This window comes from Sciurus vulgaris, assembly GCF_902686455.1.
Source record: "Sciurus vulgaris genome assembly, chromosome: 5".
Taxonomy (NCBI): Eukaryota; Metazoa; Chordata; class Mammalia; order Rodentia; family Sciuridae; genus Sciurus; species Sciurus vulgaris.
In genome coordinates, this window is record NC_136465.1 from 159961247 (window position 1) to 159988893 (window position 27647).

General features: G+C 39.0%; 2 protein-coding genes across 10 annotated transcripts in view; both read right to left on the reverse strand.

Annotated features, from left to right (window-relative positions):
• The window catches only part of ANKS1B (ankyrin repeat and sterile alpha motif domain containing 1B), a 1201009-nt gene that overhangs the window by 1118018 nt on the left and 55344 nt on the right, over window positions 1–27647 (reverse strand). The window lies entirely within an intron of this gene.
• LOC306662294 (hormonally up-regulated neu tumor-associated kinase-like) lies at window positions 11454–13842 on the reverse strand (the record flags this gene model as incomplete). Its single annotated transcript, XM_079141790.1, is given in 4 exon segments — window positions 11454–12231; window positions 12235–13640; window positions 13643–13682; window positions 13834–13842. Coding segments are annotated over 4 exon segments (1980 nt in total). The 3' UTR covers window positions 11454–11706.

A 27647-nucleotide genomic window follows, 5' to 3' on the forward strand; every position in this document is an offset into this window, starting at 1 on the left:
GTTCCTGGTCTTATAGTTATGTCTTTTATTTATTTTGAATTGATTTTTCTGTAATGTACAAGAGCCCAGTTTCTCTTGCATGTGGAAATCCAGTTCTTCCAACATCATTTTTTTTTTTTTTTTTTTTTTTTGCAGTGCTGGGGATTGAACCCAGGGCCTTATGCATGCAAGGCAAGCACTCTACCAACTGAGCTATATCCCCAGCCCCCAACATCATTTGTTGAAAAGACTATCCTTTCCCGTTAGTTCTTCGTGTTGCCCTTGTTGAGAATTAGTTAACCATATGTTTGGGTTTATTTCTAAGCTTCGTATTGTGTTCCACTGGTATACGTATCTGTTTTATGCTAGTACCATAATGTTTTAATTACTACAGCTTTCGAGTTTAAGTTGAAATCACAAAGTGTGATGTCTTCAATCATTCTCAAGATTGTTTTGGCTATTTGGGGATTCTTTCCAAAGAAATTTCTTCTATTTCTGTAAATTACTACTTTTAACTCTCCTTATTTCCTTTTAATTCTCTCTCCTTTCCTCTTTCTTCTAAGCTTCTCACTCTAGATCACAATTGGCTAATATTAGATACATAGAAATAGTGATTACTTTTCCTGGCACATGATTAGGCTATGGTTATAATCCCTTAGGAAAGTTCAGAATTTTTCCATCCACTTAAGAGTTCAATTTACTCATCTTCCAGCCCAAAGAGAGGGATATAGGAAAATGTAGAGTATTCTTAGATGTAAGAATATCCACATAATAGAATACTGTCATTAAATATGAATAAAGTATTGATACATACAATGTGAATAAATTCTGAAAATATACGTGGAGTGAAAGAACATGGTCATTAAAGAAAATATATTGTATGATTCCATTTATGTGAAATGTCCAGAATAGGTAAATCTATTAAGACACAAAGTATACTACTGATTGCACAGGGCTTAGGGAGATATGGGAAATGGGAAGTGACTGTTAACATCGATAGGGCTTCTTTTGGGGGTGATGAGAATACTCTAAAATTAGATTGTGGTAGTGGTTTCATAACACTTGGAATATAGTAAAAACCACTGAATTGTAAACTTTAAATGGATGAACATCATGGTATGAGAATTATGCTTCAATAAAGCAGTTTTTTTTAAGTTATCTAATACACCAGCCTATACACACACACTTATTTACAATGAGTTGTCAAGTATCAGCCTGCATTTCATCTACCAAAAATTTTAAATTTTTTCTGACAAACAAGTTTATTTGTAAATTTAGTCAACATACATCACTGACCTAAAATTTCCAATACAGGATAAATTTTAAAACCATTTGCAAGGCCATCCCTATAAAAGGAATTTTCCTAAGAAAGAAAATAACCAGACGTAACCCATGCCAACATCATTTTAATTTGGAGAGGTCCAAATAACCTGGAGCTGTCTGCTTCTCCCTCAGAGCAAATTTACACTAAACTTCAGAAGGAAAAGAATCAACCCTTAATACTGTTTCCTCTTAGGAGAAAAAACCTAGTTTTGAGACCAACAACAAAACAATGAAAAGCCAAACTAGATAAAATATTAGTTAACAGATGATACTGGTGTGAATAACTTGTTATTTTATTCTACAGTCCTTATAAATAAAATCCCCCAGTTAGTGTTTGCATTATCAGCTAGAGAATTAAGTTAACATGTAGTAGAATGAGGACGTATACAAGGTATATTACACATAACATTTTACTACTATGAAAACAAGTGCATTTCTACTTAGGAGAAAATCAACATGACTCTAAATTAATTACACACACCTTAATGACACTTGTGAATGTACAACATCTACCACCACTTGTGAAGGTACAACATATAATTTAAATATGTTGACACTACAATATATAAAATAGTTATAGTACATGCATACAGTATATTCTATAGCCAGGTTTACTTTTTTTTTTTTTTTAAGGAAACTTTAAGTTACACTGTGGTTAAGACTTATATCTTCACTCTTAAAAAATCATACTTCACATTCTATCACAGTGAAGTATGGTCAGACTTAACAGCTCCAACTGCTAAATACTTGGATCAAGTCATAACCAGTTTATTGAAAAAGGACCCTGTACACAATTCAGTTCTAAAACCTTAATAGTTACCCAACAAATCAACAACATACAGAAATATGCATCATGAGGAAAAGTATCACCCATCCCTTCTGCATATTAGCAACTTGTCACTGAGGTCTGTGAACAGCCACCTTTGAATTCATCCTGAGTGAAAGATGGAATGACTTAAGTGCAAAGCAACATATTATAAACAGTTTCTTACCAGAAAAAAAGTCACAAATTAAACCTAAGAATTTTACAGAATTTACCATAAAAACTGCCTTCACTTAAGCACTCTCTCCCAGTATCTGGTGAGTCAACTGGGTGTCTTTAAGTATGATGGTGACTCTCTCGGCATGGATGGCACAGAGATTAGTATCTTCAAATAAACCCATAGTTATGCTCCACCCTTCCTGAAGGGTGCCATTGGCTGCACTCTGAAACCTCAAGTCAGTTTTGAAATCGTGAGTGATCTCCCTTACCAACCTCTGGAAAGGCAATTTCCGGATGGGAAGCTCCATCAATTTCTGGTAACCACGAAGAGCAAAGCACCACAGTATGGGCCCGAAGCAATCTGCAGGGGCAGGTGGGGAGGCCTCCCCCCAGGGGACTTAAGGAGCGGTCTGCTTGGTTTGGGTCGTTTTCTGACCCCGAAGCAAAAGAACATTGCTGCCCCAACAAACTACCAAACCACTCTGCCTCAAAATTTTAAATTTTTAAATTCAAAATTTCTGAATACCTTGATATGAAGATGGTAGCAATAATGACAAAAGCAACAAAAATATCAAGTATTCATTGAGAGCATATTTTCCCAGATATGTGCTAAAAATATGTAATTTCATTGAATCCCTATAAAACCTTAGGAGCAGATTCTATTACTATCCTTTTTAAAACGTATTATTTCTTTTAATCCTTAAAATGAAAACTATTGTTTTCCTCAATTTACATAAATCAGATTTAGGATGGTAAAACAAATCATTCTGTTCTACTAGTGTCAGAGCTATGATTTAAACCTTGTATTACTGAACTCTGCTGACATTTGTTATCCTTCCGTATGGTTCTCTTTACTTAGAAACAGTAAGCTAAAAGAATCTTACATTACTTTTGCAGAAAGGTATCTCACAGAGTAAGAAGAATCCCAAAACCAAAAGCTGCAGCCCAGGCTCCAGTCTGAGCCATGAAACAAACTAAACAGATTAGCCGAATTCCAATCCTTTCATCTGCAAAGGTAGATTTTGAAAAAAAATATTTCAAAGTCCTATTGGCTTAAACATTCATTTCCTCTGAAATACATGTTTAAAAATTCCATTCTTCTGATGGGCCAGTGTCCCATACCTGAAATCCTACTGGCTCAGGAGGCTGAGGCAGAAGGATAGCAAATTCAAAGTCAGACTCAGCAACTTAGCGAGGACCTGAGCAATTTAGAGAGACCCTGTCTTGAAATAAAATAAACAAAAAGGGCTGGGGATGTGGCTCAGTGGTTGGATGCCCCTGGGTTCAATCCCCAGTACCAAAAAAAAAAAAAAAAAAAAAAAAACCCTGAGTCTTTTACCCAAAACCTTGCGAAAAGAAATGGTTTATTTATTTTCTGCCTTGTCTTTGTATTAGTAGTAGTAGACTAAGAAAATTAATAACTGGAAAATAAAAGCATAATTAATATTTACTTAGAAAGTCTGATACAACTCACCAGCAGTATCCCACATAATGACTTATGGGGGGGGCATACTGGAGATGGAACTCAGGGGTGCTCTATTGCTGCAGTACATCCCCAGCCTCTTTCTTTTTTTTTTTTTTTTTTATTATTTTTTATTTTTCGACAATTTTGCTACATGCTAAGGCTGGGTTTGAACTTGCCATCCTCCTGCCTCAGCCTCCTACATTGAGGGATTATAGGCACAACCTAAAACACCCAGCTTAATTTTCATTATGAGAAATTTTAAGCACATTCAAAAATAGAGAGAATAGTATAATAAGCCCCAATGTACTTAACATTCACCTTTAAAAACAAAAATCAGCAACTTGTAAAATTTGTTTTATCTATCTACCCTCCCACTTTGAAAAAAACATCTGGTACCATAATATTTCCTCATGTGCACATGTCTACATATGAGAATTAAGTGTAACCACAATATGATTATCACACCTAAAAATATTAGCTATAAGTTCATATAATGACTTTAACTGAGAAAAGCAATTTAAACACATGACAATAAATAATAAACGTTTAAGGATCATCGTTTAACTGAAATTAAGAGAACCCTATGCACATTAAAATTTGAGTTTGTTCGCACATTCAGCTATTCATGAATTGGGCAGAAACAGACAGCCAGTGGGTTGGGCTCCACAAAGGGGGTCTGAGGAAGAAGCTTTCATAAGGTATTCCTGGAAGCAATACAAAGAAAATGTTTGACTGGTTAAAGTGGAGATTCTCTAGTTAGAAGTTAGTTGGCAGTTTCTAATTGGTAAAGTCTCTAGTTAGAGGTTAGTGGTTTCTGATTGGTTAAGCTTAAATTTCATTTCACTGCTTATACAGAGTTGGGTTTCATTTGCTTTTGTAGGAACCCAAGGCACTGGAGTTATTAATGGTCTCCCAGTTATTTCTTGTGTGTGTGTTTTTTGTTTGTTTGTTTTTGGCGGTTTTCTGGGGAGGTGTTTTTTGTTTTTTGTGTTTTGGGGGTTTTTTGGTACCTGGGATTGAACCCAGAGGAACTTAACCACTGAGTCACATCCCCAGTCCTTTTTCATATTTTATTTAGAGACAGGGTCTCACTGAGTTGCTTAGAGCCTCCCTAAGTTGCTAAGGCTGGTTTTAGACAAACAGAGTAAACAGCAGGGGATCAATAAGCAGCAAAAGCTGCCTCACCAAGAAACAGATATCCTCTGCTTCGCTAAGGCTGGTTTTAAACTCATGATCCTCCTGCCTCAGCCTCCAGAGCCACTGGGTTTACAGGCATGCGCCACCACACCGGGCCAATTATTTCTTAAATTTTATCTTGAATGTTAATGAAAGCTATCTATATATTTTAAATTTCTATCATTGTTATTTGTATTTTAATACTTTTTGTATGTCATTTCTGTAATTATCTCGATTTACTAAATGTCAATGTGGCACGATGTCAAATGTGTCCATAAAAATAGAGAAAAAAAATCTGTACACACTGTGCGTATCTGATTTCAGCTGTTCACTGAGCATATCTAAGTATTAGAGAAATTAAATTAGGCATGATTTGTTATTAACCTTTACCATTTCAACAATTCAATTTATTGTCCACTTGGTGATACCAAATGACTACGTTATCAATCGTTCCAGCAATTTGCCAGCTGTTATTATTTTCCAACTACTTATATTATCCAAGAAAATGTTGATTTGAAATTTTTTATAATGTGACCCTTATTTTTTATAAATCTCTAAAAGCACTTAGCTCCTACCACACTCTTTCTTATTCTTCCTCTAACTTGCTTTGCCCTCCAACCAAAAGCTTCAGAAAGGTAAAATCATTGATATTTTGGCCTTACATACATTGCCTTGTAATGTTCCTTTTAAAGATTAATTTCATTTCCTCAATCTAGCTGATGAAAACTAATGATGAAATCAAACCAAATTAGAATGAGAATAATTTTTTTAAAAAAGGAAACATCAAATTTTGTGTCCTAATGTACCAATATTTTACTAGCATAAAAGACATTTCTCTAAGAAAGAGCTATAATTACCACTTTCCCTAAAAAAGGATTTTCCTAAGCCTATGAAATCATAAATAACAGTTTTTTTTTTAAATAGAGGTTAATAGAAATTTTAATTTTCTTTCATCATATTAACAAGAAGAAAAACATTACAGAAAGTAGAGATTAGCTGTAGTGGCTAGGGTTGTGTCTCGGTGGTAGCTTGCTTGCCTAGCACGTGTAAAGTGCTAGATTCAATCCTCAGCATCACATAAAAATAAATAAATAAAGGTACTGTGTCCATCTACACCTAAAAATATATTTTTTTTAAAAAAGAGCGCCACATCAATGTTCATAGCTGCTCAATTCACAATAGCCAGATTGTGGAACCAACCTAGATGTCCTTCAATTGATGCATGGATAAAGAAACTGTGGTATATAAATACAATGGAATATTACTCAGCCATAAAGAATGATAAAATTATGGCATTTGCAGGCAAATGGATGAAATTGGAGAATATCATGCTAAGTGAGATAAGCCAATCTCAAAAAACCAAAGGTCGAATGATATCGCTAATAAGTGGATGAGGACACATAAAGGGGGGAGGGAAGGGTTAGGGTTAGGGTTAGGGAAGGAGGCAAGAATGGAGGAAGGAAGGACTGTATAGAGGGAAAAGAGGGGTGGGAGGGATGGGGGAAGGGAAAAAATAACAGAATGAATCAAACAACATTACCCTATGTAAATTTATGATTACACAAATGGTATGCCTTTACGCCATGTACAGAGAAACAACATGTATCCCATTTGTTTACAATAAAAAAAAAAAAAAAAGACCAATTAGCTGTAACATGTCTGCCTCCAAGACATAAATGCTGGATTTAGGTCATCAAAGCTAAATAAAGGTCAGTTATCACTGTTATAATTATATTATATTACTGTTATAATTCAATCATTAAGTCAGTTTATGGGAGTAACTTATCAAAATAGATATATTTGGAAAGTCAGGATAATCCAGAAAATTTCAAAAATCAAATGACATTTCAAATGCATTAGGTTAGCTCACAAATTAAAGGTATCCTGAAATAAAATAATGTGACGATAACAAAACATAGAAAAGTACTTATACTATGAATGATAAAATAAAAACAATAGCTAAATTTATTCAGTTTGGTATATGTTAGTTTCTATGCTCTTGGTTTTATGTCTGCAGTCTTCTTAACAAATTCTGTTCAGTCATTCAGGAGACCCTGTTGAGGCCCACACCATATCCCTTTCACTTTTCTGTACATTCTCTCCCACTACTATGCGTAGTCATGCTGAGGCAGAAGCTTCCCAGCTTAAGAACCAAAGCTCTTTCCCCATTTCCTCCCTATTCTTTCTGGGATTACCTTGTAAACACGTCATTTAGGGGGAGAAATCCTAATTATACTGTTGGTAATAAAAGTGGCACTAGAAAGTAGACCCTCCACATGAGAATCTGGATTTAGATCACTTGTCAGTGGCTGCCAGGATACAACTTCTAGTGATAAATCAGATAATCCTAACATGTTATGCAGTACAACAACTGAAATCTGTACTTGTGGAAGATGATAATATGGTAGAAGTGAAAGGGAAAAGTACAAATTTATACAACAGCTTTAATACTTGAAAGACATGGGGAAATCAAAGATTGTGAAGTATTTGTCAACAACTCTAGAAACTTTGAAGAATGAGAATAACAGGCTTCGCTGAATCATCTATCAGTTCAGAGCATTCTATATAAACCAGAAAAAAACCATGTCAGTATTTAAATTGAATCTTTATCTACTGCACCCAGAGAACAGATTACACTGAAATCAAGCCTAAGATTTTACTGAGAAACTGAAGGGTTTGGTCCCAAAAAGCTCATGTCCATCTCTCAATGCAAAATGTATTATTTAGTTCATCTCCAAGAGTCCCATGATTTTAACAGTTCCAGCATTACCCAAAAGTCTAAGTACAAAGTACACCTTTTTTAGTCCCAGTTTTACAAACATTTTTCTGGTCATACTGTAAGTTTTTAAAATCCTTTAACTCTGTTTTCTGCTCCCAGTTCTCACAAGAAAACTAGCTAAAAGCTGCCAGCAATATCCATGCCACTGAATGAATGCTGTACTGCCTTTCAAATTTCCTCTGCCAGATTAATTAGTTCATCACCTTTAAATTCAGTCTCACATAAAGTCTCAAGACATGGGCAAAGAACTTAGCTACATAATATAACACTAGTGTCCTCTAGCCTAATTCCTAAGAATTCTCATTTCGTTTTGAAACCTTATGAGCACAGTCCATGTTCCTATAAGCATTTTGTAATTCTGAACTCCCACCAGAATCACCCATTAAGCTCCATTTACAAAATTCTAAACCTTTTCCAGCTTGCATCTCTGATCTTCAAAATTCTTCCTGCACACCAGATCCAAAGGCTTATGAATCACATGGTCAGGTTAGTCACAGCAATAACCCCATTTCTCGATACCAATTTCTATTTCTTTCAGATTTTTGTCGCTGTGACCAAAACCCAACGACAACAACTTAGAAGGGGGAAAATTTGGGGATCATGGCTTTAGAGGTCTCAGTACATAGATGGTGGCTCCACTGCTCTTATGGTAGCACAAGATGGAGGAAGGTTCCAACAGAGAAAAGATGCTCAGTTCATGACAGGATCTGGATGCAGAGAGACACAGAGGAAGAGGCCACAGGGAAGATGCAGCCTTCTAGGGCACACTCCCAGTGATCCACTCCTCTAGCCACACCCCACCTGTCAACAGTTACCACCCAGGCAATCCCACTCAAACTAGGATGGACCAATTAAGTTACGGCTCTCATAATCTAATCATTTCACCTCTGAATATTCCTGCATAGTTCTGGGGGACACCTCACATCTAAACCATAAGGCACAGCTGGAAAGAAGGCTAGGTCTGTGCAGAACTCCAGTGCCAGCCTACCCGGGCCCAGTCCACCCATGCAGAACTCTAGCACCATGAGCTGTAGCTCCCCATCTACCACTGCATGGAGATGCCTCTGCTGCCATCATGGATTATCCCTGACTGGAATACTGCTATCTTTAGTTGGGGCAGTTCCCATCCTGGGGCACCTGCTAGAGACTAGAAGCTCATTATTAAGTACCTTTCATGTATCGGGCTACTGAAGACTGGGAGGTTTAAATAGTATAGTATGGTTTTGTTGTAGGTTTTTCTTATTATTATTTCTATTTTTTTCTCACTGTTTTCCTCTTATTTATCTGTTTCCTCAGAATCTCTTACTTCCTTTTCTCATGCAACAACAATCTTCTTTTGACTCTGCTTTCACTCTTCCTATGATTTAGTACCTCTATTTTATTCACTTTTTTTTTTTTTTTAGTGAGGAAAAAGTGTATTTCACAGTCATTATAAAAGTACATATATTTAACAATGGTGACATAAACTTACTTAGGACCAAATCATACAATTACAATGGACTTTTCCCCCCAAGACCTTGTGACCAGTTGGCAGTTCGGTCATTCCCATCAGTAGCTACTGAAATCACAGGCACAGACTGAGGAGGGACAGTCATGGGTCAAACAGACAACATGCTTTGTACTTACCAAAGGGATAGTCAAGTTTTCCATATAAATAAAATAATAAAGAATTTAACATTTCTTCTTTCACTTGGTTTCATAGATTTGTTAGGTGCTCACACACACCAAAAAAATACAGCTATTCCCTTTCCTCTCACTGAGTTCAGAGTAACCCTGAGTTCAGAATCCAAGTTACCAGTGGCAACATGGTCAGTAGCGGTAGACACCTGCAGCCTTTCTTGAAGTGTGCGAAGAATGGGAAACATGTTTTTCACGCGCTAACAGCAACACAGAAGCACACACACTTGTGAGGAAAGTAAAATGCAAGAAAGAGACATAGGGGCTACGAAAAGTTCACAACACATAGGTCAGCATCCCACCATCTTGCAGAGCAAGGCAGTTACAACTGGAAGCCATCTTTAAAAAAGGATCCTTCACCATCAGAAATCCAACGTTTTGTGTCAAATGCTTGGAGGGTCTGTCCGATGATTCTTTCCTTCTCTCCACTGAAAAAGCTATTGTCAATGTAAATGAGAACCCAGTCTGAAGCACACAAAGGAATAACACCAGCAGCCAGGATCCTGACCTCTTCCTAACATGCCCTAGAGCTGGAGCGAGCCCCTCAGAGGGAGTAAGCAGCCCTGGGTCTTGCCTAGGTCTGCCCAGACTAGGCATCTCTGACTTCCAGCAACAGCCAACATCTGTTCCCTCCCTGCTCAGTGAGAGTCATGAGGGGCCAAAGGAAGTCTCCACCAATAAAGGAGAAAGTGGTAAAGGTCCACCTCACCACACTCTAGCTCAGGGCTAGCTGCAGGAAAATGAAGGCTGACTTTGCGATTCTCAAGGGACTGGCCTATTTTGGAATCCCTGGACTCAATGGACTGGGATGACCACCCCAGGGGTGGCCAAGCAGTGGTCTAGGGTCACATTTGCACTCATTGAAAGTCAGAGATCCGAAGCGGTTCGGCGACCCTGTCTCCTAACTGCTACTCCAGCTGGGCGGATTTTCCCTTGCAATTCTGCTCACAGCTAAGTCCCCTGCTAAGAGCTGGGGCCCCATTCCCACGTGGAGACAGCCTCCATCAGGATCCAGCTGGACACAGGCAGACAACACTGAGGTCCACAAATGCACACACGGGGACGGCAGTCACGAAACTGGAGATGCATCTTTGGTTTGATCCTTGGCAAAAGGTGTGAAAACACAAGACGGATTGAAACCCTGTTGGAGGGACAGTTTCCCTCAAGGAAGAAGCTGTCCTGTATCTGAACATGCTCCCAGCCTGCAGCCTCTGCACAGCTCACAGCAAACCAGCTCAGCTCTAACCCATACGAATTTTCTGGGCAATTTAAAAACTGGTGCCTTCTCATTGTCTGAAATTTGCCAGCACATCCTTTCTCTCTAAAGAACCAGCTGTAACCATGTTCTACGCCTTCTGGAAGGATCAAGGTTCTGTTGATGCAATGGGGTGAAGACGAGGTGGCTGGGATCCTGCCCCCTCCTGCAGGTGACTGGGGTCTGACACCACAGAAAACGCCACCCCAGCCAGCCTTCCACGCCAAATTCTCTCATGAAAACATTAATTTGGTGGAACTGTTTTTCATCTCTCCATCTGGGTTTTTAAAAAATTCTACTATGTTGATTTATCAACATTACATAAAGAAAAATCTCTTCGGACAAGATCATTCAATCATCAGAAAGTTTTGACCAAATAAAATAAAATCTGCCAAAACCCTGCTTGGGCATGAGTGTTTCTGTTGGTCTTTTTCTTCCTGAGTCCATACTGTTGGGTTCCATCCTTATCTGAGGCTCTGGACGTCCTCCTCTGGGTCTCCTAGGGCCACTGCTCCTGGTCACAGCTCCTGCTAGGCTATAGGGATTGGCTGTCAGGAAAAGGGTTGTGTCACTCCACAGAGGAAACCGTGGTTGGGATGAATGACCTTGCCATACTACTGGTCCCTGTGAGACTGTGACCAACAGCTGAACAGAGAGCAATCCACTGAGAGGCATGCACGTAGCACAGAGTGAAGAAAGATCTGGTAAGTCTATAAATCTGGGTGGTCCAGAAGGTCGGTGTGCAGTTTTCAGACCTGAGTCCAGCAGGGGTACGTGGAGGCGGCCTTGGTGAGTAGGTGGGAGGGAGGGTCTGAGACTGGAACTGGGACTGCTTGCCTCTGTAGCCACCCTTCCCAGTGATTTCTAGCGTCTTGGGGGTCCCTAAGGGAGGCTGGGTTGTGCAGGCTTTGGGTCTGTGGTTTTGGCTGATCCATAGGGGAGATGTTGCAGGGCAGAGCGGGTGAGACTATGAAGGATGCTTCTGCAAGGTCTCTGGTCACATCATGGCAGATGTGTGGAGCCCTGTTCCACTGTTTTCCTTACAGAGGCTCAGATCCCACAGACTCAGGTTAACACTGGCCCTTGACCCCGTCAGTCATGTCAAAGGAAAGACTTCCAGGGGCTGTGGGCTGCAGCGGGGACATGCTGGCTTCTAGAGGCCTCTCTGCACAAGGCTGCAGGCTCTGGTGCTGCTTCCTTAGCATCTGTCCAATGCCCATCATGGGGAACCTGCCCTGGCTCTTCACACAATTGGGGATCCCCAGAGGCTGTGTGTGGCCATTGCTGGGAACCGGAGGTGGGGAGCACACGCCCTCCTCTTTTGGTGGGCTGTTCTTATCTTCATGAGCAAAGGAGACCAGAGTGGGATGCAGGGGAGTCTGGAGAGGTGACATGCTTGCAGACAGCAGCCCTGGGGAGAGTGTCCTCTCACTGGAATTCCAGCGAGCCAAGCTCACAGGCAAGTTCAGAATCCTATAGTGATGGGAAGGGGACAGCAGTTCTATGTGGTCCTCACGATCCATAGACTCGAAGGACTGCACCATGTCCAGCATCAGGGGGTCTTCCTTTGGTGGGATGCTGGCACTCCCAGGCCCTTATTGATGGGGTTCTGGCTTCTTTAAAATCCTGGGAGTCCTGGGGGGTGGGATGGGGATGAACTCCATGGAAGAAGCAGCCACACAATTGGAATCAGTGGTTTTGCGGAAAGTGTTCCGACAGCTGAAGGAATCTTTGTCCGGGAAGCTAGACTTGGAGGTCTTGCGGTCCTTCAGCAGAGCTTTGGTGTTATGGATCTGCGTGATGAGCGAGGCACAAGGCTGTCTGTATGACGACGGGTTCTTGTCCATCTTCTTGGCAAAAGGCAGATGAAGAAAATCTCCTCTTTTTTCTTCTTCTTTGCACTTTTTGTCCTGCACAGCATGGAATTCAAGGTCTCTTGTCCAGGTGTCCAGGGAGGCCTCATAATGCTCCTTGGCACCCCGGCACTTCTCTATCTGGTAGAGTTGGGTCTTGTAGCAGATGCTGTCCTGGATGTCGGATTTGCTTGACAAATAGCGTTCAAGTTTCTTGTTTAAGAGGAAGTAGATGGCGAGGATGTGGCAGGCACGGTTGGACAGCACCGTGTTGATCACGACACTGTTCTTGTAGCCAAGCTTCTCTGTCATGTGCAGCACCACACTGGGACTCAGGTCCTCCAGAGAAATCCTGTTGGGATAGGTGACGTTACAGGGCACTTTGCCTGTGTAATTCTCATTGAGCCAGCGATTTGCCAGTGCTTGCTGAATATTTGGCCTCTTCACAGGATCTGGTTCCAGGAGAGAGTGCAGGAAATTGATGGCTCCTGTGGAGAGCTGGGTGGGCAGGGGGTTCATTTCTTTGTCCACCATCTTCTGGTACAAAGCCCGCAGGCTGAAGGGCTCTACTGTGAAGGGCAGGGTCCCAGTCAACATGGCGTACATGTTCACACCTATGGACCATACGTCGATTTTGGGGCCATATTTCTTCCACGCCAGCAGTTCTGGTGCGGCGTAGGCAGGGCTGCCACACTGCATGCTGAACGGGTCGGAGTAGCCCAGAATCCCCGCACAGTTGCTCAAGCCAAAGTCAATCAGCTTGATATTATTGTCTTCATCTAGAATCAAATTTTCTATCTTCAAGTCTCTGTGCACCACCCCAGCCCGGTGCAGGTGCTCCACAGCAGAGATGAGCTGCCGGATGTATCTGCGAGCCTCGGACTCCTCCAGCCACTTCTTCTCGTAGATCTTGTGCATCAGGTTGCCCCCAGGGCACAGCTCCATGAGCAGGTAGCAGCTGTTTTCTGTCTCTAAGATATCGAGGAGCTGCATGATGTTGGGGTGGCAAATCATCTGCTGGATCTGCCCCTCTCGCCGCAGATTTTTGGTGACATAGGTGTCCTTTTTGGCTCTCTTCTTATCGATGACTTTTGTGGCCACCTTCTCTCCAGTCAGCACCTCGCGCACCTTGGCAAAGGAGCCCTCGCCCACTTCCTGCTGCCGATGAGGTAGTTGCCCACGCATTTGTGGTGCTGGAATATATTCACTTCTTATTAACATTACATCCTATACCCCTCCCCATCCTCGTTGTCCACCGTTAGAAATTGTAGACTTTATTGCAAACCTATTGTTTATGCTGTAGATAATAATCAAATTCATCATCTCTGTTTATTACAACAATACCGTTAACATCTTGAAAGGGGCTAGTTGGTTTAAAGGATACATATTGTTTGTACCGTGTGCTGCTAGTATTGTTCTCCCCCTTAAAGGTGAGGTTTTGGAAACCTAAAGGGACACTATACACCTATGGGAGGAAACTGTAATACCTCAGACCCACACTGCTATAGGGGGATATACACAAACAACATGAAAAAACAAAGGAAGCACCCCAAACCAAGACACTACATTAATAGAATCCATTGACAGCACAGTAGAAGAAATGTCAGAAAAGGAGTTGAGAATGTACATAATTAAAATGATCAATGAGGTAAAGGATGATATAAGAGAGTAAATGAAGGCAATGAATGAACACACCAATAAACAGTTAAAAGAGCAAATGCAGGAAGCAAAAGATCATTTCAATAAAGAAACAGAGATTCTGGGAAAAAAAAAAAAACAGAAATCCTTGAAAAGAAGGAAACAATAAACCAAATTAAAAACTCAATAGAAAGCATCACCAACAGACTAGACCACTTGGAAGACAGAACCTCAGACAATGAAGACAAAATATTTAATTTTGAAAATAGAACACAAGAGAAGATGGTAAGAAATCATGAACAGAACCTTCAGGAATTATGGGATAATATGGAAAGATCAAATTTAAGCATTATTGGGATTGAAGAAGGCACAGAGATACAAACCAAAGGAATGAATAATTTATTCAATGAAATAATACCAGAAATTTACCAAACCTGAAGAATGAAATGGAAAATCAAATATAAGAGGCTTACAGGACACCAAAAATACAAAATGACAACAGATCCACACCAAGGCACATTATAATGAAAATGCCCAACATACAAAATAAAAATACAATTTTAAAAGCCATGAGAGGAAAGCATCAGATTACATACAGAGAAAACCAATATGGATATCTCACTCTTTGCCAGTAACATGATTCTGTATTTAGAGGATCCAAAAACTTCTAGAACTAATAAATGAATTCAACAAAGGGGCAGGATATAAAATCAATACTCATAAATCTAATGCATTTCTATTCATAAGTGATGAATCCTCTGAAAGAGAAATTAGGAAAACTACCTGTTGGGGGCTGTGCCATGTTGGCGGCGCCAGGATGGCGCCTGATCACATCGGCAGCGAAGAGGTTAATTGACATAAGCACACGCAGGTGATTTTCTCGTCCATGCACACAATGTATGCGCATGTGTTCTCGAGCACTAATTGCCTGCTGGAGTGTCTCGCCTAATCTTTTCGTAAGAGGCGTGGCCCTGCTCTCTGCGTCCTGGAGGTGATATAAGCGTAGGCGGAGCGAGACAGAGATATAGCAACCATTAGAAGCAGCCAGAGGAAAAGACACACGGCGCAGCAGTAGCCAGAGAAGAAGACACGCCACAGCAGCCATTAGAAGCAGCCAGAGGGAAAAACACAGCAGCGAATAGGGGCAGCTGCGGAAGGCAGATTGCGGAACGGAGAACTGAGACGCATTACTAGGGCACCTTAGGTAGACACACCCTTAGTTCACAGGATGCAGGACTTTAAGGCGTGGCAGGCCTCTCTCCTTCTGAGCTCTAAGAAAAGCCTGTCTTTCTTTCAAAGTTTCTCTCTTAAGCAAAGTCTTTCTCTCTGATAAGCGGGGTCTCTCTCTCTCTCCTCTCAAAGCAAATAACAAGCAAGAAACAAAGTTTCTCTCTCTCTCCTCTCAAAGCAAGTAAACCTCATTTCCTCTATCCTCTATAAACAAGCAAGAAAGCAGTGCACCAAAGAGAAAGATAGACGTGCCTCAGTTTCCACTCCACCACCCATAAGACCCGTGCAAGTTGTTGCTGCAGGCGGTGACAAATATCCATGGATTTTGGAACCGCAAAGAGCCAGCGACAACTACCCCATTCACCATTGCCTCAAAAAAAAAAAAAAAAAAAAACACTTGGAATCAATCTAACAAAAGAGATGAAAGACCTCTACAATGAAAACTACAGAACATTAAAGAAAGAAATTGAAGAAGACCTTAGAAGATGGAAAGATCTCCCAAGTTCTTGGATACACAGAATTAATATTGTCAAAATGGCCATACTACCAAACGTGCTACACAGATTCAATGCAATTCCAATTAAAATCCCAATGATATACCACATAGAAATAGAGAAAGCATTCGTGAAATTCATTTGGAAGAATAAGAGACCCAGAATAGCCAAAGCAATCATTAGCAGGAAGAGTGAAGCAGGAGGTATTACAATACCAGACCTTCAACTATACTACAGAGCAACAGTAACAAAAACAGCATGGTATTGGCACCAAAATAGACAGGTAGACCAATGGTACCAGAATAGTTATCTCATACTAGACAAAGGTACCAAAAACATACAATGGAGAAAAGATAGCCTCTTCAACAAATGGTGCTAGGAAATCTATATGCAGTAGAATGAAATTAACCCCTATCTCTCATGCTGCACAAAACTGAACTCAAAATGGATCAAGGACCTAGGAATTGGACCAGAGACCCTGCACCAAAAAGAAGAAAAACAAGACCCAAATCTTCATCATGTCGATTAGGACCAGACTTCCTTAACAAGACTCCCAAAGTGCAAGAAATAAAAGCAGGAATCAATAAATGGGATGAATTCAAACTAAAAAGCTTTTTATCAGCAAAGGAAACAACCAACAATGTAAAGAGTGATCCTACAGAGTGGGAGAAAATTTTTACCACGCCACCTCAGATAGCGCACTAATCTCCAGAATTTACCAAGAATTCAAAAAACTTTACACCAAAAAACAAATAACTGAATCAATAAATGAGCTAAGGAAATGAGCAGACACTTCACAGAAGATCTACAAGCAATCAACAGACACATGAAAAAATGTTCAACATCTCCAGTAATTAGAGAAATGCAAATCAAAACTACCCTAAGATTTTCATCTCGCTCCATTAGAATGGCTATCATCAAGAAAACAAGCAACAATAGGTGTTGGCAAGGATGTGGGGGTGAAATTGCAAATTTGTGCAACCACTTTGCAAAATAGTATGGAGATTCCTCAGAAAACTTGGAATGGATCACTTTGACTCAGCTATCCCACTCCTCTGTTTATACCCAAAAGAATTAAAATCAGCATACTACATCAATGTTCATAGCAGCTTAATTCACAATAGCTAGATTGTGGAACCAACCTAGATGCCCTTAAATAGATTAATGGATAAAGAAATAGTATATATACAATGGAATATTATTCAGTCATAAAGAAGAATAAAATTATGGCATTTGCAGGTAAATGGATGGAGTTGGAGAAAATCATGCTAAGTGAAATAAGCCAATCTCAAAAAACCAAAGGTTGAATGTTTCTCTGATAAATGGATGCTGATATAGGGGGCAGGGGTTAAGGGAAGAATGGAGGAACATTGGATTGTGTAGAGGGAAATGGAGGTTGGGGAAAGGGCAGGGGAAAGTAAAGATGATGGAATGACAATCAAATTTTGTTGCTATAATTTTTGAAACATTTCATTCTGATTTTGTTTCAATACCTTTGAAACACACACCTAACAAAAATACTCATGCACTTCTTTTCTCCAACAGACCTTTGGATTAATATCTATGAAATTCTTGTGCCAATATTAGAAACACTTCCGTCACATATTTAGTTTTCAACAGTGATTTTAAAAGGATTTAAAGTGACAAACCAATTTGTCTGAAGAATAATTTTAGAAATATGTATATCAAATACAGTGGTAGGCTCTCTAGGAATCTGCCTCCTTTGCATCCCTCTTCTAATGGATTGTTCCTTGTTTAACACATTGAGGTTTGGACCTCACTTTTTTTTAACTTACTAAGGCAGAACTTAATTGAGGCAAATTTCATAACATATCTTGATTAAGTTTGAATAATTAGTTTATACTATTTGTATTTTTAACAAAATGGTTTTTCATATACAAATAAAATGAATATTACAAAATATTCAGTTTTCTAAATTGTCTCCAGTTTTGACTTGGTATCTAGAAATGTGTCAATGAACATCAAATTTAGATTTTGTTTGGTACTAGTTTTTCAAGTCATACTACTATATGAGACTGTGGAGAATATATAAAGAATATTTATATTCTTAAAAAAAAAGACGATGGAATGAAACAAACATCATTACCCTATGTATATGCATGATTACACGAATGGTGTGACTCTACATTGTGTACAACCACAGAAATGAAAATTTGTACCCCATTTGTGTACAATGAATCAAAAAAATTAAAAATAAAAATTAACAAACAAATAAATAAATAAAAAGAAGACTAAATGGATAGGTCCAGTAGGTCCACTATCAGGGCTCTGATAGGGAAAGAGGAGGATAGTGATACATGGGATGGTGATATTGCGGGGGTACACATGAAAACACTAAAACCTCAGATTGTGCTGAATCCTCAGGCTGGCAAAATCTACAGCCTTCAATTTCATAAAGGAAAGCTACTTCCAGTTGCCTGGAGACTGCAAAAGACACCTGTGAAGAGAATTATCTTGAGATCTGCCCTGCCTCCCTTCATTGCCTCTAGACTAATAACTCTAGGGTCAGATCCTACTAGTAGTAGCGCCGATTGTAAAATGCAGTCCTTGATATGGAAAGAAGTAACTTATTTGCAAAAAATAAGTACTATATCAAATCTGCTGAGCCTGTCTGATATGTGTCATTAAGAATTTAGAGCACACATGGAAAAGTGGATCTTTAGGATGTTGGACTAAGGGATGGAGAGGAGTGTGCTAATATGGAGGAACTTGTCTGTGTTTCAGAATTTAACTTTGAGCAAGGAAATCTTAAGCAGGTCCTAAAATGGTGACAAGATGTCAATGGGAGAGACAGGATTCCAAAATAGCAGGCACCAGAGGTAGCATATAACCACTAGAAGCAAGGTGAATGTATTTCCCACAAAAGGCAATAACATCAGAGCAGCAACCAGAGAGCCCTGACCTTGTTTATTAACAACAGTTAATAAATCATTAGACATTTTTGCTTACAGTGGCAAAGGGGGGGGGGGGGCAAAAAAATTGCTAGGGCTGCTCTAACAATGTACCACAAACTGGTTGTCTTAAAAGAAATTTATTGTCTCATAGATCTACAATAGATTAATTCAAGTTCAAACTGTTAGCAGGGTTGGTCCCTTTTAAGGGAGTTGAAAGTCAATTAGATACCTGTCTTCTATCTTATGGTGGTTTGTTGGCAGTCTGTGGCTTTCATTCGATTGGAGAAGCATCACCCTAGTCCTTGCCTTCATCATTTAAAAGGTATTCGCCCTGTGTGCATTGCAGCATCCAAATTTCCCCTTTCTATAAGACATGGGTCTTAATGGATTAGAGGCACAATCTACTCTAGCATGGACTCGTCTTTAGTAATCACATCTGCAGTGCTTCTATACCCAATTAAGGTACTGGAGGTCAGTATTTAACATACAAATTTTGAAAGTACACAATTAAAATCATAACAAGTAGTGAATAAAGCTCTTTACTTACATTGCCAAGGTAGATCAAGAATCAATGAGAAAATTCTGTTGAGTTTCCAGATCTAAGTCAGTTATCAGACCCAGGGATCATCAATATCAGGGGAGGCTGAGTCCTCTTGAGCAAAAAAGCAAATGTTTCTCATAAATTTCTAATAAGATGTGCTGTCATTTACAACAGTAACTCTACACTGGTTTAAAAGGAATATCCAACCTTCCAGGAATGAGTGAAAACAGGATTTCTAAGCTGACATTGATACTTGGGAAGTGACTCTTAGCTCTTCCAATTAATCATAGTACCCAAAACACATTTATGGTCTCCCAATTTGAGTGGGCACTTAAAGAGGCCAGATAATAAATGGAGTCCTCACCTAAGTCCAATACACAGTTGGCCCAATGGATTCACTCCCAACCATCTTGTTATGACCTATAATCCCTGAGTGTGTAATTGGGATGGATGAATGTAGCAGCAGTTACAGCCCTAGCACTGGTTCTCTGAACTGTGAAAAAGAGTCATTATAATACAAAAGGACAAAGGAAACCTCTGCTATCACTTTCTCCCTACTGCTCACCCAGATAATAAATCAATTGGAATATCTTAGCCAGACAGAACAAAGATTTGTGCCACCCCCCCAAAGTGGCCCCAGAAAAACACCATATAACTTATGGACACATCAGCTTGTTAAGTTGGTGCAAGATAAAACTACTGCCACACTATAATTCTGAAAATGGACAGTTCTGTGTTACTCAAAACACAGTCCACAGACCAATGTTGTTTTTTAATACTGTACAAGTATTAAAAGTAAGAATATGCATTTGAAAATGTTTTCAGTAATTTGGCACTGCTGCAATAACTATGTGTCTGTTTATTTAAATAGTGAGTATTGAACACCTAGCTTTTTCTTTAAGATTTTGAGACAGGGTTGCACCAAGTTGCTGAGGGTCTCACGAAGTTCAAGAAACTTGAACATGCAATTTCCTTGCCTCAGCCTCCTGAGTTGCTGGGATTACAGGTGTGTACCACGGTGTCAAGAAGTATATGGTTTTATTTGGGGAGCCATCCATAGACTTGTTTGGGATACAGAGGTCTGACTCCCAGGAACTGGCAGTCATGAGAGACTGTTCCAGACTGCCGGGGAGTAGGTGGTAGCTGGCCCTGAATTGGAGTGGCTCCCTAAGCAAATGGCTTCCCTAACTCCACCTCATCCTGTTCCTCACAGAATAAGCCCCTCCCAGTCTTGGCCCCCTTTACCTATGTAACTATAAATAAAGGGGAGGTGGGCTACTTCATCTTGTTGGAGGCCAGATTTGGTATGGCCTGATCTGTCACGCCCCCTCCCATTTGAAAATATTGGCTCTTGTGTTTATTGACTAGATAAGTTTATTAGTAATTGATTTATAGTCAGCACTGTCCTCCAGCAGTTAACCCTTCCCTCATCCATGGTGGACATGGCTGAAACCCCCACAGTTTTATATTTTACAAAAGGATTATTCATGATAAACAAAACAAAAAACAAAATACAGTCATTTAGCTCACCAGTTTAAACAGTACTCTTCTTAAGGATGGTGGTGAAAGGAAATCCTACCACCAGGCAGAGATTTATTAACTTTGTATAAAAAAAGGAGGTGCTAGAGTTAAGGATATATATCAATTCTTTGACAGGCTCTTTGCTCTGTTAATTCATCAGGGTCTTGGAAGCAGCAATAGTAGATGATCCAATAAAAGAGTCTGAAAAGAACAACCAGTAGATGACCCTATAGAAGTGGACACAGAGTGCGACTACTCAACAGAGTATCTATGGCAAGGAAGCCATCAACAACCAGATGAAAAAAATAATCAATGTCAGCTGGTTCCTGTATGTCAAGGCTCATAAAATGGACTCATCAGATAACTAGCCATAATGGCAGGATGGAAACCATATATGGGCACAAAGCATGGGTTTCCTCTCACCAAGGTTGATAAAGTTCTTGACAATGCTAAATGTCTGACAAGTAAGCACTAGCTAAAAATGACCCCTGATACAGTATTATCCCTTGAGGAAGTCAACCAAACACTTGGTAATAAGTTAATCACATGGAATTCCACTTGGAGGGCACAGCAATGCACTTTCTCTGGGACTCATTCAAATATGAATCTAACTCTTTGACTCTGCTAGCCCCCATTTACTGCCATTGGATTTACTGGTCCTAACTTTTATAGCATCACCGTTCTGAGAGAATGCTGGAATGGTCTGAAGGCTCAGCTTCAGAATAACTGTAGGACTGGTGCCCTGTGCTCCAGGATACAATATACACTTTAAACCAATGACCACTACATCATGCTCTATTCCATTCATATGGGTGTAGAAACTAAGAGGCAGATGTAGAATTGGGAACTTACCACTTGGCCCACTTGGTAAATCTGCCCATTCTCAGTGATCAAGTTGGAGAATTTGTACTTCCCAGCCTCTCAACATTTCGTTCTGTAAGATCTGATATCTTAGCCTCCAGGGTAAAAACACTTCCACTTGGAATACCTTAATAGCTCCACAACCTATAATTATTACTGCCACCTAGTTATTTGTGCCAACAGATTAAAAGGCCAAAAATAAAAGCAGTTATTGTACTGACAAAAGTAATCAACACTGATTGTTTTCAGGAGCTATAGATGTCACCTCATGATGGAGACAGACAATATATCTGAAATTCAGAAGATGGGTGTATCTCTTGATGCTTATATGCCCAGTGATAATAGTAAATGGAAAAGTAAAGCAATCACAGTCTGAAAAAGGCAAATAAACAGGGGCTCACTCAGACCCTCTGGAATAAAGATCTGTCACCTCAGAGTGATGGGAATCTAGAATATTGGTCAAAGAGAGAACTGATTAATATTAATTAGGCCTTGGAACAACTTGCCAGTAACAAACTATAGTTTATTTCACTGACTCCCATTTTAAATCATTTTCAAAGACTGTTACCAGTTATCAGTCTAAAGCAAGAAGAACTAGATGTAGGATTTGAACCATGTGACTGATAAAAAGGAAAGACTATAGCAGATGCTGTGGATCCCCACCCCATATCTCCTTGTCCCAACTTTAAGTTCACCTATGAAATAGTTACCAAGAATGCCGAAAGCATCCCACCACAAGGACCTACATGTGTCTGTTCTGCTGCCTGAGGTTTCTTTCCTGTGCTGAGAGACTACTTGACCTACATGCAGAACATCCTGGAACACCAGGGATTTAATGCCCCCAGTGAGGGATAGTAATGAGCAGATAAACATTCAAGCATCCATATCCTCAGTGGGACAATTCAAAGACACATTCTACACAGCTCCTCAGGGAGTCATCGGTAGGAACATGCCCCAGTTGCCCCCCAGAAGTAACTCACTTATTAGAGCAACATGTCTTTTCTCAGTTCCTTATTTTTACTATTCCTTCACATGAACTCCTTGGAATTTATCTACCAAATAAATTACCTTCACCAAACCCTTTTTCATGCCTGATTTTAAAGGGTACCTAATACAGATTAGATACTATTATTATCACCTTATATATGACGAATGAGGCAGAAAGAAGTTTAAAATAGATGAGGGTTTCACAGCTAGTAAGTGATGGAGCTAAACTTGACTTGGATAGTTTCATTGAGAACCCATGCTCTTAAACTCTATACTAAATCAGTTTTGAGTTTAAAATTTAAAAATTCAGTTTTTAATTGACACATAATACTTGTATATATTTATGGAGTAGGGTACTATTTCAAACAAGTATGCAATGTGCTGTGATCAAATCAGGACAATTAGCGTATCCAGCACCTCAAATATTTATTATTCTCTTGTACTAAACACATTCAAAATTTGCTCTACTAGCTATTCTGAAATATACAATTAATTGGTGTCAACCAGAGTTAATGCACTGTGCTACAGAACTTAAGATGTATTTCTCCTATCCATCTATGTCCCTATACAATTAACTGTCCTAACTTCAGAAATTATGGTTTAAAAGTTCATGTTTTTTATTTAGTTGCCTTAGAGAAAAGTATTCCCATATTATTTCATGTTTCTAAAGCATGTGTGGCTAGTACCTCTACAGTTAAAGTTCAATTAAATCTGGTAATTATTTAATATAGGTTTCAGTGTGATTAATTACTAACAGTGTCCAACTCTGTCTTCATATACCATTTATCTACAAGTATATGCCTTTAAAAACACCTAAACACAACAAAATTAAGAAATAAAGATATCTTTATGAAAACATTTCACAAAATATGCATTTTTAACAAAAGTTAACAGGGTTAAGTTCAAGGCAATAGTTATAATAAACATAAAATTCCTTTGTACTGGGTTTTTTTCAAGATGGCAGAATAGAGAAGGTCACTTTCTGGGCTGGTTGGTGGTGTGAAACCAAGAAACTAGATAGGCAGCTTCTTAATGAGGTGGCTTAAAAAGTGAGGCAGGAGACTTTACTGGGAATTAATACTGGACATTCAAAGCAGATCAGGAACTCAGAAGGTTGGCTAGAATAAAATAAAATATCCCTAGTGCTAATGCCAAGGCTGTAGCCAGAGGCATAAGCCAGAGCAGTCCCTCCACAAGCGAAGTGGAGGGATAAGGGAATTAAAGGAACCCACATTTTTAGGAGGCCTGAGGCATGTCTGGGTATGGAGAGATCAGAGATGAAAGACACTGCCCAACTAAATTAAAAGGCATATTGCACAATAACCTTGTGTGAGAAATAAGCCACATCTCTCCCAGCTGCCCATGAAGAACAGAAGAAGGAACCATTTTGCAGCAACAAAGTAGGAGCCAGCAACTGAGGAAGCTAATTACTGGAAAAAGTGTTGGGTTTGAAATACAGGCCTGGAAAACCCACACCACATGACATAGCATGTGCCTAAGTAACCAGGAGAAAATCAAACATTGAGAAGGGTTTACACAGGGGAATACTGGTTGTGGAAACCCACCCAGTCTCCCACCCGCCTCACCTCCTCCAATCCAGCAGTTTGCAGGACTGGCTGGGAGAGACTTGCCTCACTATGAACTTGAAAGGGTCAGGGTGGGAGAGATTGGGAAGCAAAAAGTTAATTCTTTGAAAAAAATAAATAAAATTGATAAACCCTTAGCCAAGCCAATGATGACAAAGATGGAAAAAACTCAAATTACTAAAATTCTTGATGAAAGAGAAAATATTACCACAGACACTGCTAAAATACAGACAATAGTCAGAAACTATGTGGAAAATTTATACTCCAAGAAAATAGAAAATCTTACAGATATTGACAAATTTTTAGAGAGAGACATATGACCTATCCAAATTGAATCAGGAGGGCATAGAAAATTTAAACAGATCAGTTTCAAGCAATGAAACTAAAGACACCATCAAAAGCCTACCAACACGGAGAAGCCCAGGACCTGACGGATTCTCAGGTAAGTTCTACCAGACCTTCAAAAAACTAACATCAAGCCTCTTCAAATTATTCCATGAAATAGAAAAGGAGGAACCCTTCCGAACTTATTCTACAAAGCTAGTATCCCTCTGATACTAAAACCAGACACAAGGGAAAAAACTTAAAACCAATATCCCTCATGAACATAGATGCAAAAATTCTTAATAAAATACTGGCAAATCACAAACAAAAACATATTAAAAAGATAGTGCACCCATGATCAAGTAGGGTTCATTCTAGGGATGCAAAATAAATAAACATGAAGAAATCAATAAATGTAGTTCACCACAACAGACATAAAGAATCACATGATCATCTCAATAGATGCTGAAAAAGCACTTAACAAAATTCAGCATCCATTCATGTTCAAACCACTAGAAAAACCAGGGATAGTAGGAACATATATCAACATTATAAACACTATATATGTTAAATCCAAAGCCATTCTAAATGGATAAAAATTGAAAAAAAAAATGAAAAATGGAACAAGACAGGGATGCCCTCTTTCATCACTCCTATTCAACATAGGCCTGGAAACTTAAGCCAAAGCAATAAGGCAAAAGAAACAAATTAAAGGGATATGAATAGAAAAAGAAGAGCTCAAACTATCTCTATTTGCCAATGAAATGATTCTATATTTAGAAGACCCAAAAAACTCCAACAGAAGACTTTTAGAACTCATAAATGAATTCAGCAAAGTAGGATATAAAATTAACACCCATAAAACAATTGTGTTCCTACACATCAATGATGAATCAGCTGAAGGAGAAATTAGGAAAACTATCCCATTCACAATAGCCTCAAAAAAGAATATTTGGGAATCAATCTAACAAAATAGGTGAAAGACTTCTACAATGAAAACTACAGAATACTAAAGAAAGAAACTGAAGATGAACTTAGAAGATGGAAAGATCTCCCAAGTTCTTGGATAGGCAGAATTAATACTGTCAAAATGACCATATTACTAAAAGTGCTTTACATATTTAATACAATTCCTATTAAAATTCCAATGATGTTCTTCATATAATAAAAAAATCAGTCATGAAATTCATTTGGAAAATAAGAGGCCCAGAATAGCCAAAGCAATCCTTATCAAGAAGAGTGAAGCAGAAGGCATCACAATATCAGACCTTAAATTATACTACAGAACTACAGTAACAAAAACAGCATGGTACTGGCACCAAAACAGACATAATTACATGGTACAGAATAGAAAACACAGAGGCACACCTATATAAATACAGTTATCTCATACTAGACAAAGGCACCATAAACATACAATGGAGAAAAGATAGCCTCTTCAACAAATGGTGCTGGGAAAAATGGAAATCCATATGCAGCATAATGAAATTAGACCCCTAATTATCAGCCTGCACAAAACTCAACTCAAAATGGATCAAGGACCTAGGCATTAGACCAGAGAGACCCTGTACCCACTAGAAGAAAAAGTAGGCCTAACTCTCCACCATGTCAGCTTAGGAACTACCTACCTCAACAAGACTCCTAAAGCACAAGAAGTAAAATCAAGAATCAATAAATGGGATGGTATCAAACTAAAAAGCTTCTTCACAGCAAAGGAAACAAACAAGAACATGAAAAGAGAACCTACAGAACGGGAGAAAATCTTTGCCACTTGTGCCTGAGAAAGAGTATTAACTTCCAGGATACATAAAGAACTCGGAAAACTTAAAAAAAAAAAAAAATCAATAAATGAACGGAGGAACTAAATAGACACTTCACAGAAGAAATATGAACAGTCAACAAATATATGAAAAGATGTTCAACATCACTAGCAATTAGAGAAATGCAAAGTAAAACAACACTGAGTTCCCATGTCACACCAATTATTAAGAATACAAGTACTAATAAATGTTGGCAAGGATATTGGGAAAAAGGTTCATTCATACATTGCTGGTGGGACTGCAAAGTGGTGCAACCACTCTGGAAAGCAGTATGGAGATTCCTCAGAAAACTTGGAATGGAACTACCATTTGACATAGCTATCTCACTCCTTGGTATATACTCAAAGGGCTCAAAATCAGCATTTCTACAGCAATATCAATGTTTATTGCAGCTCAATTCACAACACCTAAGCTACAGAACCAACCTAGGTACCCTTCAAATAAATGGATAAAGAAAATATTACTTAGCCATAAAGAAGAAATGACTTTTAAAAAAGAATGACTTTATGGCTTTTGCTGGTAAATCGACGGATCTTGAGACTGTTGTGCTAAGTGAAATAAGTTAAACCCAAAAAGCCAAATGTTCTCTCTGATATGTGGATACAAACACACAGTAAGGGGAGATAGGAAGAATAGAAGTTCACTGGATCACACAAAGGGGAATGAAGGGAAGGGAGGGTGTTGCAAACAGGAAAGTTAGTAGAATGAAATTGGACATAAAATTTCTATGTTCATATATGAATACATTACCAGTGAACCTGCATATCACATACAAGCTGAAGAATGACATACTAATCAAAATAAGGTATACCCATGTATGAATACTATATCAAAATGCACTGTACAGTCATGTATACCTAAAAAGAATAAAGATTTTTTAATTAAAAATAAGTAACCTCCCATGTACTAGCTTATCCTCACCCATTTAGTACCACCTGTCTATCAACTAGATCTATGGTTGATACAATAGATAAAGACCTGAGAACTACTATTAAAATCTACATTTTGTTAAGATTTATGAAAAATATAACAATGCTGGTAAGGAAAATATGGTAGAAAGAGCATGAATTCTATATTGAGACAACTCCTATGCGAAATGGCATAGGAGAAGTTATATTAAATTTCTTGGATCTTCAGTTTTCTAGTCTGTAAAATGTGGAGAAGAAAAGCATGAAATATATATACAAAGTGCCTGGATTGTACTGCCTGGCCTATAGTAGCTTTTCGGTAATAATTTCCTT